The sequence below is a fragment of the Monodelphis domestica genome, chromosome 7 (genome assembly GCF_027887165.1).
Source record: "Monodelphis domestica isolate mMonDom1 chromosome 7, mMonDom1.pri, whole genome shotgun sequence".
Classification (NCBI taxonomy): domain Eukaryota; kingdom Metazoa; phylum Chordata; class Mammalia; order Didelphimorphia; family Didelphidae; genus Monodelphis; species Monodelphis domestica.
The window spans coordinates 115,092,753-115,105,119 of record NC_077233.1 but is presented as its reverse complement, the minus strand read 5'-3'; the positions used below and the strand labels follow the sequence as shown (position 1 = coordinate 115,105,119).

General features: G+C 36.7%; 1 protein-coding gene across 18 annotated transcripts in view; it reads left to right on the top strand.

The window, feature by feature from the left end:
* The window catches only part of CCDC171 (coiled-coil domain containing 171), a 543,314-nt gene that overhangs the window by 145,381 nt on the left and 385,566 nt on the right, over positions 1-12,367 (top strand). For all 18 annotated transcript variants that reach the window (XM_056805336.1, XM_056805339.1, XM_056805345.1 and 15 more), the window contains one exon: positions 7,287-7,379. In XM_056805336.1, coding sequence (XP_056661314.1) covers positions 7,287-7,379 — 93 coding nt within the window. The remainder of the gene's footprint in view (positions 1-7,286; positions 7,380-12,367) is intronic.

Genomic DNA, 12,367 nt, shown 5'->3' with positions numbered 1-12,367 from the left:
TCACTAGGAAATCACTATTGTTAGAAGTTAATTATTAATAAATTACTCTAAAAAAGTTAGCTTGTTAGTTAATTTAGTAATTAAATGTGTACATAGGATCTATGCAAATTTACATATGTACATCCTTGTAGATTTCTGTGCAAACTCATGCAGAAAAGAAATATCTTTGTCTGTTTGAATTTTCCACAGAAATTTCTCATAAGTGTGTCTTTATGTTATGCAACTATGCATATTGTATACTTATCCAATCCACGAGATATCTTACTTTGCTATGTGAGATGTGCATGCAAATATGTGAGGTTCACATGTACGACGCATTCTCACATAACCCCACGATCAAAAGTTCCAAGATTTCAAAGTTCCAAAGTCTTTCCATGTCCAGTCATGGTGCTTGTAGAAACTCTTCCATCCTCTCTGGTCAGCACATCATTCTTCTGTCTTCTGTCACTTGATTGAAGACTTGTGCTCTTCAAATCAGGATCTACTGCAATAATCAGGAACCCAGGAACACAAGAAAAAACCACAAATAATTGTGTGCAAGTGAGTTTTTTACGGATGTGCAAGTAAGAGTGAAAAGTTACTTTTACATGGAAGTGAGTTGAAATCTTCGTGCATGCAAAATTTATCAATCTTTCTTCATGTCTGCAAGTTAGGATAACATGTGATTTCTTCATGCAAGGTGGTAAGCTTTTTGCATTTGAACATCTTTGTGCCTGCAGGTAAGGTGTACAGGTGTTTTACATGAATGGGTGTGGGCATTATGCCTAAGAATAGAATTTTCAAGTTTGCTAAATCTTGTTGTTTCACCTTTCACTAAAAGATTTACTAAATGTTTACTTTAGTTCTGTATCTTGGAGATAGAATCTAGAGAATTGTGTGTTTATTTATAACAATATTGTTTCTTTCTGTTTTGTTATTATGTTAGGCAGAGACTATTTTATATTTTATATTGAGGCTTTTTTCTATGGCTGCTAACATTTTCCTTTTTTGGCTGTAACTAGATGCATATTTTCAGGGGTGCTAATTTCTTATCATTCAACATGTGCAGTGCTCTCTTTTCAGTAGTTTGGTGGCAAGTATTCTTATGTGCTGTCAGTAGGCTTTCATTCACAAGACTGTTATTGATTTCTTCTTGGGCTATTCATGTTGCACTTCATGGACTAGGACTTTTTTCTCATGTCACCTGCATGTATTGTCATTGATGACATGTGAGGTATCTGAAATTATGAGATAATATCTTTATGGCATACCCTCTCTCTCTTCCTTCCCCCAGTAGAGACTGTTTTAAGATGAAGGTTGAGAGATATGGATAACCTTTTTCAGTTCTCATCTACAACTTGCTGTTAAAGCTTTGTCATAACAGATTCAACTAATGTGAATCCGTGCTTCCCTAGCATTGTAGATGTTTGTCTGTCCTAGTTATGAAGTTGAAACTTTATGCTACAAGTTTAGGAGTGTTCTTGTTGTTGAATTACTTGTTCTTCTTTTGCTGTAATAACTTATTTACCATTCTACCCCAAGACTAGTCTTCATTCACATAAGGTTTTGAGTAGTATAATGCCCTACGGAAGTACAACTAATCTTGGTTTCACTGTTACAGCTTGAATGGTGCTTGTCTTGTGTTTGAAGTTAGAGAATAGAAGTGAAATTGTGTATCTATTATCTCCTGCAGTTCTTAGTATGTTCCTTAAAATTCTCCTTCCCATTCAAAATCTGTATTTGCACAAGCCATGTAATTCAACTTCTCTATAAAATCATCTTCATGATCAACCCCTAAGCTTACATAAATTTCTTCCAATGGTATGCAACTTGTTCTGTGCCCAAAAAATAGTTCCTCATCATTGTCTTGGTAAGATTTTGCTTGCACTGGTTCTAGGTATTCTAGCTTCTCACTCGTATCCCACACATCCCCTTCTTCATCTACCTCTTCATAAAGCTTATAAAATTGATAAGGCATTTGTTCTAAATCATCTTCATCCATTATTATCACACCTTCTGGTATCCCTTCTGATTTAGTTTCTGAATCTGAATCACTTAATCCAATCACCATGTTCTTTGGATTCTGCTCAATGCCATGTAAATTTTTGTCAGATGTTGGTAACTCAGGCTTTGTGTTTTGATCTAAACCTATGTCACCAGCTTCTGTGTTACTCAAATCAGTTTCAGTTTGTTTTTCATTACTAAGCTTTATATTGTCATTTAGAATTGGTAAACTAGTGTAAAAAAAATGAATTTGAACTCTGGACTTCAATCCCCACAAGCCCTTACTCCACTTCCCCAAAATGCTTTGTAATCTCACTGAATTCTCAAGTGGGCCAAGATCGAGAAGGGATTTAACCTGATTGCAAAGGCTTTTGTGCTCTTTTTGGACTTCTGTTTTGGAGCAGACACGTCTCTTTCAGGATGTGAGGTTATCTTGTCTAGGCCTCTGGCCTAGGCATGTGTTTTCTTCTTCTGTAATTTCTTTAATCCTTAATCTTTAATAAACCTCATAAAAATATAATACTCCTTGCAGAGAGAAACTAATTTCCACCTGCCTCAGTTTCTTAAATTTTAATCTTTACCCTAGATGGAATGGGGTTAGCATCTTCTTGAAGATCTTGTACACTGTTAATAATCATAGATCCTACTCTACCACTAGTCTGAGGTTTACTATTCTCTTCAGTCTCATTTGACTGTGTAGAGATACAAATCTTTCCCTCTATCTTAACTTCTAGGAATAAGTTCTGTACTTCTCCATTTTCCCCCTGTACCATTATTAGGATGTGTGCTTCAATGTTGTCCCCCACTACAACATATCTCTGTTTCTGGCTTTGTAGCTAAGGTGTTCATAACTACTGACTCATTGTCCATGTCCTTGCTACTACTTTCTGCCAGTTGCATATGCAACTCAGTTAATTCTTTTTGATTCGATTCATTCCCACTGAAATCTACATTATTAGTTGTATTCTCGACTACTATTCTAAATCATAGCAGTTATTTCAGCTAGATTCCCCTGTGCCCCTTAGAATGTGGGATTCAAGCCTGTCTTTTGAATCCATGGTGGTTTTTCCAGTTGGTAGGAATTCCATTCCATCCTGCTTTTCAAATTTAACTGAAATGTCATCTCCAATACTCTGAATATGATTATTATTGTGTTCAAAAGTAATGTCAGCTCCATTTTCAGTTAATATTTCCTTATCTATAAACTCATTGCTGGATGGAAGGTACTAGCTTCTGGATTCAAACTAGATGTAGTTCGTAAGGGTACCTCTGCCATAAAACTCATGGGAGAATTAACTAAGTTTGGTGGGATGTCATCTGTGAATGTTTTTAGAGCCTTGTCATCTTTATCAACAGTAACCTTTAGGGAACTGAAATTATGTGTCTCTATACTAGTCACTGACTTTTTCTTGAGTTCTTGTGACTCTTTCTTTTTTTTTTTTCTTTTGCATAATTCAATCCCATTATCCACTCTACACTGGAACAAGTTCTCTAGGAATGATTTGATTTCCTTTACAGACTTTTCCTGTGTGGTTACTAGATAGGTCTTATTAAAGTCCCTTATCTCATTTGCAATTTGAGATGTTATTTCATTAATTTCTGCCTCTATTTCTTTAATCTTATTCTGCCTTTCTCTTGCTTTATTGCAATGGCTATCATTCACAGATTCACTTTCTTGCACCAATTTTACACTATTTGCCAAGTTTCTTCTACTATTCTCAACTGCAGCCTCATTTTCACAATTTCTTCTATCCCCAAGTGTCACACTATATATATTATGGGCCTGGCTTCATAACTCTTTTCTAACCATATCAGAACATTTAGGCTTAGTTCCAGTTTTTATAGCCAGTTGCATTTCATTCAAGTCCGGAGCTTGCTGTGAGGACTTTAACTTGCAGTGTGAACAACAAGTGGATTTCTTGTACCTAGTTTGTGCATTTTGTTTGTCTTTGTTATTACCCTCACATTTCTTCTTTAAAAAACAGTTTCTAATCAAGTGACCTTTCCTGTGACAAAAGAAACATTCCCTAGTCTCTCTTTGCACTGGTCTTGCCTTGTAACTCGGTATCTTTTGACTAGATGTTGTGTGAGTCCTAACCGTGTTCAGATTTTTAATTTCCTCAATTTCCTTTTGTTTCAAATCATTCTCAGTCCTCTCTAACTTATCTTTCAGGTCTTGAACTTGCTTGGTTTGATCTGAATTATTTTCAGATAGGTAATTTGCTGTGTCTCTCAATTCAATCAGGGAAACAGAGTCATACTTAGGGAAATAGTTTTTGAAAAATACTTTCAAATTGGGTGTGCATCCCCTTAGAAATTGCCTATGGACATGTTCCGCTGTCTCTTCAGTATCAGCTTCTAGACCTAAGATTGACTCTGCCATCTCCGACAGATGGTCTATATATGTGGCAAGATGGTCCCCTTTATCCTGCCTGATCTTGTCAAACTTGGCCCATGCATTTGGTTTAGAACAGCACAATTTAATGGCCTGCAGCAAATCCTCCCTGCACCTTTTCAGGTAGGTATGCAGGTGGGATTTGTAAAGTCCATATCTACCTTTTGCTCTACAGTTGGCCAGCTAGTTAAATTGCTGTCAGATCTAGTTTTCTCCAAAAATTGTCTCTGTTCATGGGGGCTGAACAGTTCAGACAACAGGAACTCAACATCTTTGAAATCTGGATCAAAGATCCTGAATGCATGTTTAAGCTCCTTTTGTGATTTAAAAGGATTGTCCACAAATTTTGGGAAATGGTGCTTTATGGATTCCAGTTCCTGTGTGGAGAATTGTCTATGGACTTTTGAGTGTATCATACCAGCATTACTAGTAAGCTTGGTGACCTCCTTCAAAGGACAGATTTTCTCAGGGTCACTAGCAGCCTGGTTCTCATTTTCACCTTCAGTTTCATGAGGTACATTCTCTGTTTGCCCATTGTCCTTGCCCATAACTAGATCTAGCCCTTTTTCCTTAATCAGTTGTTCAAATACAGCCTTAGTCATGCCTTCTAGGTTAGTATCAATGGCCATAATCTTCTCTGCCTTAAGGGGTACTACAAATATGAATACTTTCTTCACTTGGGTTAGAGTCTGCAACACAGCCATATGTAAAGGGTAAAAATTATGGATGAGACTGAAAAAATCTAAATTTAAATGGTCGCCAAGGGAAATCCCAAATAATAAAATAACCAAGTTAGCTGCCCAATTTTTATGGTGATTTAATTACAACAGGAGGAAGAAAATATTAGAGGGAGAGAGAGAAGGAAAGAGGGAAAGAAGGAAAGGAGTTTAACTCAGAACCACTCTGGCTCAGGCTGAGCCAAAGCGGGCGTTAAGGCCTTGGAGAGCCAAGGCAGGGAAAGGGATCAGTCCTTATCACTCACGTGACTGATCTGAAGGAAAGCTGTCTACGGGGCTCCTCCAAGCTCAAGCTCTGGATCAAATTCCACTCTAGCCCTCCTCACAGGAAGTCCCAAGAACTCCCGAGGCTGTTCTCTATCTCACTTCCTGCATCTCACATGTGCCAATGGTGACTCAAGCTTGACTTAGGACCGCCCAGAGGTCTGTACTTTTTTGCACATGTCTGTTGAAGGCCATTTTCTTAAATAATTAAATCTTGAGTTTGATGCAGCCCTTCCTAATCTTGTTACACTGAGTAGGGTGGAGAATGTGGGTTTCCAAGACCTGATTCTGTTATTCCAAGTATCTCTATTGTTATTGATCAGGAAATAGCTAAATCAGATCTTCTAAAGAATGGTCTGATTAGGGTGGAATAGTTTTGAAATCCACACATAAAGAGTACATATACTTGTGCCAGGACTTGCCAGAGAACTAGTTCATATTGAAATGGCAATTGTAAAACAGACATTGTAACATTGCCTACATACTCCAGAGTTTCCACTACCATATGAGTTATCCTACTACATACAGTGTGGTAAGCCCAAAAGCAGGCAATGGCTGCGATGACCTCCAGTCCAAAAACAATTTGTCTGAACATTTTTGTTTTTCTTCCTTTTCTGCCATGCCTGAAGGAATATGGGTACAGTCAGATTTTAGGTGCCAAATGAAATAGAAGTATTAATCTGTTGTGAATTATTCCTTCTTGTTGTAACTAATGTACTCTGGCTTGAGACTAGAGAAAGCTGCTTCAAGTATGGGGACACTCCTGCCTATTTGCAATGGAGATAGAAGTACTTTGAGATAGAGAAAGATGCTGCCACAGAGGAATGCTCTGGGGCTTGCCTATAATCTCTATTGATGGCTAATGGATCAATATTTTTCTAAACTCCTCCTACCCTCTTCCTTCCTCACTCCCTCCCTTAACCACCTGCTTCGTGAAGCCTTTGGCTTCCTTCCCCTGCCCCCCAGTGGACTATAAAGATACTCTTTTTCCTTTCTCAGGTAAGGGGTTTATTGGGAAACAACAGGATGGGAAACTGAGGAAAGAGGGATGAGGGTTTCCCTAATCTATAATAAGAATTTGAGGGTTTAGGAAATCAGCCCAGTAACAACTGTGACAGAGGGACAGTTAGAGAGATGGATGGAGGACAACTGTTTAAAATCTTTCTTCTTCACAAAGCCACCAAGGTCTCTCAGCCTAATTTCAGAAGCCCCCCCTCAAGGGTCCTTCAGCCTGGGACAAAAGCTAACAAGATCAGTTCAGCTTCCTCCCCCTCAGCCAGTCATCAAGAAAAGTCTTTCCTCCAACTGTCTTTTCCTGGGAACATTCCATTTGGAACCTTCTTCTTGATTGACAAGACAGGTCCCTAGCCTTGGTTCTTGCATCTTGGCTTGTCCTGCAAAACCTCTCTTTCTTCATGTTTCTACCACATTCCATACTAGTAACATTTTATTATCTCTTTCTTGCTGTTACCCATGTAACTTTTCCTTTAGAAATCTGGATACAGATTTGGTACTATTTGGTGTACATATGTTTAGTATTGATATTGTTTCATTTTCTATGGTGTCTTATCAAGATGTAATTTCCTTCCTTATCTCTTTTGATTAGATTGGTGTTTATTTTTGCTTTGTCTGAGGTATGATTGCTACTCCTATTTTTGTTTGTTTGTTTGTTTGTTTGTGTTTTGTTTTACTTTAGCTGAGGCATAGTAGATTCTGTTCTGACCCCTTACTTTTATTCTGTGTGTGTCTCCCTGTTTTAAATGTGTTTCTTATAGACAGCATATTGAGGGATTCTGTTTTTTAATCTATTCTGCTATCCTTTTTCATTTTTTGAGTGTTTGTCCCATTCAAATTCATAGTTATAACTACTAATTGTATGTTTCCCTCTGTGTATGTGCGTTTTTCAGGCATCCAGTATCAAAGTAAAGAAATTAGAGGAAAATATTGAAGCAGAAAGAGCAGCTCATCTTGAGTCCAAATTCAACTCTGAAATTATCCAGGTAAAATTGACCAATAGTATTCTTTGTATTTATTTAAATTATGTATCATCTGATAAGAAATTAGAATTACAAATCCAAAACCTGAATTGTGAGGGGTCACTATGACATACTGGATTTATTACTAATTTTGTAGTTTCCATATTACTAATTTTGTAGTTTGAAGATTCCAAGTTATAACCCATCTCTGATATGGCCTTGGTGATCTTGGGCAAGTAATTTAGCCTGTATGGGCCTCACTTTCTAAATATTTAAAATTAGTATTCCGGATAAGGTGAATTCTCCTCAGTTCTAAATCTGTTATTCTGTTTTCCTTAGTTCATTTTATTAAACACAATAATATGTTTGTACATTACACACATGTCTCTGTGTCTTATGTCAGACTATTCTCATGCCTGTCCCTTTTAGAATCTCATATCCTTTAAAGATTCGCTCAAACACTGCTTCCTACTTGAGGTCTTTCCTCTTTCTTCCTTCCTGATTTTAAAGTCTCTACCCCATCACCAAATTACTATGTATTTAATTTGAAAAAATTTTTGTATGTACTTTTATATATACATGCTGTTTTCCTTGATAGAATATAAAACTGGGAGTGGGATTTATTTAATTTTTATCTTTGTATTCCTATTACATAGTATGTCTGTCATATAATAAGTACTTATTAAGTGTCTAAGGATTAATCTATTGATTGATTCCTAACAAATACTTGAATAAACACTCAACAATATCTCTGGAGAAATTACTAATTTGTTTAAAACAAAAAGTTAACAGTATGATATTAACACTAAAAATCTTATTTGATGACAGTTTTGTTGCCTATCCATTTTTCTTGTACTAAACTTATAGTCTTATATATTTTTCTTTTGGCTCTCACTCCTTCCCCCTGCCACTTCCTAGCAGTCTTTACATGTTTCTTTATATTCTTAATATTTTTCATTCCTTTTCTCAAGTTATATACCATTATTCTTCATGTCATTATTTATTCATCCTTTTTTCAATTGTAGGGTTTGCATTTAATTTCTAGATTTTTCATTAAAACAAATGATTTGAATGTGAAAGTTTTCATACTTGTGGACTTAAATTCTTAAAAGTATAATCTTGGAGGTGGAGTATTTCTTATAAATGATAACTTTTCTTTTTCAATGTTTTTCAGACTGTCTGAAAGAATTCATAGTGGTACCAGCAAAGGATAAGAATGCCTGTTCTATATAACTCTTACGATATTGACTTTTCCCTTTCTAGATTGTTAGTTAAAAGAAATAACAACTTCAGGCTATTTCATTCCTTTTTATTTATTAAGAATTTGGGAAGCATCAACAAATCTTTCCATATATAAAATCTCAAAAATGATTTTTCATTATTGCTTATTATTTTAAAGTATATACTACATTTATCTTGAATTTCTATAACTCTTTTCTACCCCATCCCACTTCTCCCATTCATTTTTGTCTTTGTACACCCATTGGTCTTTAGATTAGTAGGAGTAAATTGAGATGTCACTAGAAAGCACAACAAAGAGGATCAGGCAGAGTGGGAAAAAGATAACCCTTTGTTGCAACAAGGACTATCTTTTCCCATTTTATTTACAGGTACTTGTTGTTAGCACATTGCCTGGCACATAATTGGTATTAAACAAATATTTATTGTATTATTGTATTGTACAGAGCCCTTTCATGCCCATATGTATGTTCTCCCCTTAATCAATTCTTGATATCTTCAAGTTGGTCTCTTTGTCCACTCTCTCTGATCTATTTGATTGTCTTTTCTGATGACTTCTCAGTTTACCTTTGCTTCTTTTCTAGAGCCATTAGATTTAGTCTCTTTAAAGGAAGGCTTAAAATTACTTTTGAGCCAAAGAGTGATTAGTTTTTCTTAGGAAGCAGTCAGAATGGAAAGAACACTGATTTATGAATCAGATATCCATTCTAGCTTTAGCTTTTCTTTTAATTTTTTAAAATTACATTTCTTTGTTTTTAGCTAACAAAATAAATTTAAAAAAATTTTTCTTACCTTTCCTCTCCTCTTTATTAAAAAATTATTTTTGAAAATCCTTCTAAACAAATATACATGGACAAGTAAAATAAGTTTCCACATTGCTCTTGTCCCAAAAATATAGGTCCCAGTAGGCATCTCCCAATCAGGAGAGAGAGCATGTTTTATCATGGAGCTTCTGGAATTGTGGTTAGTCCCAACTTTTCTTTAAAAAAAAAAGGCTTTATTGTTCTTTTAAGAAAAATTGCAACATGATAACTACCCATTGATTTTCCCTTTGTCCCATATAACAGCAATGGAAAAAAAAAGTTAGGTTAAAAAATGAATCAATATAGTTCCCATGTATGAAAATGTGTCTCACTTTTATTATTATCATCTCTCTGCTGAGATACTAGAAGAATGCTTCCTCATCAACATTCTGAAGACACAATTGGTTGCAAGATCATATATCTAAAGTCCTTCAGTGTTGTTTTCTTTTACATAATTGTGGTTTTCATGCAAGTTGTTCTTTTGGTACTGCTATTTCTCATTCTCTGCTCATAAAAGGCTTATCTATGTCCTCTGAATTCTCTGTATCTGTCATTTTTTGTGTGGCCCAGTGTAATTTCATTTCATTCTTTGTCTTGAAAGTTTATGTAGTATAGTGATTCAGTATAGAAGTACCCTTCGAGGTAGGGATATTTGGTTTTAAGTCCTGCCTCTCACATATACTAGTCAACTCTCCACAAGTTGCTTATTTCCCCAGTTCCCAAGACAAATCTCTAAGACTGTGTGTCTTAATTTGCCTTGACTGAAGCAAGTTTCTTCATTGGATGCTTATTCTGTATAATCAGTGAAATTACATGTGCCATCTAAAAAGCATTTATATGTGTATTAGGGTATTATTTAAGTGAGAGATGATAATTTCAAGATCAGATCTGCCAATCTCCTCCCTCCTCCCTTCCCCTCCCTAGTTGATTCTTCTGTTGGTCTCACTGAAATCAGGTCAGGGTGAGTCTTTTGGTATATCAGATAAATCACTCTTTCTCTTCTCTAAGATTAAGTAAGGGATTTATTTAAGAGAAGGGGAAAGGAAAAGAAGTTGAGGGGAGAGAGGGTCTGGGGTTTCCCTAATCTTAAATCAATTACTAAGTTGGAGGATAGTTGAATAGAGTTCAGATTTGGGAAAATGGTCAACAGGTCTTGAAGATTCAGTCATTGTGGTATAGCAGAGAGAAACCAGAGATTAGGACTTTTGTCTGTTCTCCTTTCTGTCCCAAGGCAAAGAGACCTCTTTTTCAGTTTGCCACCTCCTTTTTCAATGGTCCTTCCTGGTCCCCATTCTAAATAGAATGTTCATCTTGATTGACAGTTCTGGAGTCTTTGCTTTTTGCAGCCTTTGCTGCAGACTTTTCCCCCATCTCTCCTTCACACATTACATATGTTATAATTTTTTAAAAAACAATATTCCAGTGAATGGATACCTACTTTGAAGTTCTTTGCTATGACAAAGAATGTTGTTGTGATGAATTTTGTCTAGGGCCCCTGTAATTTCCTTTTGGCCAGTTGTTCAACCCCTTACCATCTGTGGGCTGAGAGCTCTGGACGTCCTTGTTGCTGTTTCAGTTATCCCCAAAGTCTGGACTTAATTGCTGAGGTTGGGCCTGCCTTGGTGCTGTGGTCTGCACTCCACTCCCACCCTGATGTGACAGATCTTTCCTGACAATTTTCTTAGTTGTCCTGGAATAAAAACATAGTTTCCCTTCTTCTTTTTGTGGGTTCTGCTGCTCTAGAATTTGTTTTAGGACGTTATATTAAGTTATTTTGGAGGATAATTTGAAGGAGATGGGTCCCTGATCCATCTTTGCCATCATGTCCCCCCCCCCCCCCCCCTCCATTTTTCTTCTATCTCTCTTATTTGATTGGAGTTCCTCTAGGATTTCTTTTTGGGTCTGACACTATTTTACATTTTCCTTTTAGGTTTCATGTGTAGCCATTTTGGCATTATTGTCGTCTTTTGAGTTTGTATTTTAATCTCCCTTGTCTCTGAAATGACTATATAAGGTCAGGTTTTTTTCTTTTTTTGTATTTTGCTTATTCATACAGTGTGGGAAGAGGCCTGGCAGCCTGTCTGAGTTTCTCCAGAGAGGCTTGTAGCTTTTACCCAGATGCTTTCTGTCCTGGATTGGACTGGATCATGCTCTCCCAGCCACAGGTTTCCCTGGATGCAACCTTCCCTGAATTGTTCTCAATCTTTCCAGCTATCCTATGTTGTCTTGGCCTGGGAATACTGTTTCACTGTGCCTTTTATTGGTTGTGCAGTTCCAAGATTCATTTTGAGGCATTTTATTTGTGGTTGTTTGGAGATAGGTTTTTGTCAGTTCAAAGCATTCCTTCAGATGTTGCAAAGGGGAGATTAAATAGCATTGGCAACAGTGATAAAGTGGTATAGAGACAGTGGGAGATCAATAATAATACCTAGGTTGTGAGCCTGGGGAGCTGGAAAGATGGTGTTACCCTCTGAAGTAACAGGGAAGGTCGTTGTGGGGGAGATCTAAGAGGGAAAGAGAATATATTCTATTTTCAACATGTTTACTTTAGGGTTTTCTACTGGACATTCAGTCTAAGATATCTGAAAGAAAGTTGGAGACGTGAGATTGGAGTCCCTCAGAGAGACTGGAGCATGAAAGATAGATTTGATAAATATCAGCATAGAGATGGTAATTAAATCCATCAGAGCTGATGAGATCACTAAGTGAATTAGTGGAGGGAGACATGAAGAAGGACACCTGCAGTTAGAGAGTGTGTTCTGGAAGAAGATCCAGCAAAGAGGTAAGACAACAAAAGTGCCCTGAAAACCTAGAGAGAAGAGGATACTGAAGAGGACAGGGTGATTAACAGAGATTAAGAAGAATGAGGATGGAGAAAAGACCTTTGAGTTGGACAACTGGGAAATCATTGACAGCTTTGGAGAGAAAAGTTTTCACATGAAATAGATAAGGTGATGATAGGGTGAGAAG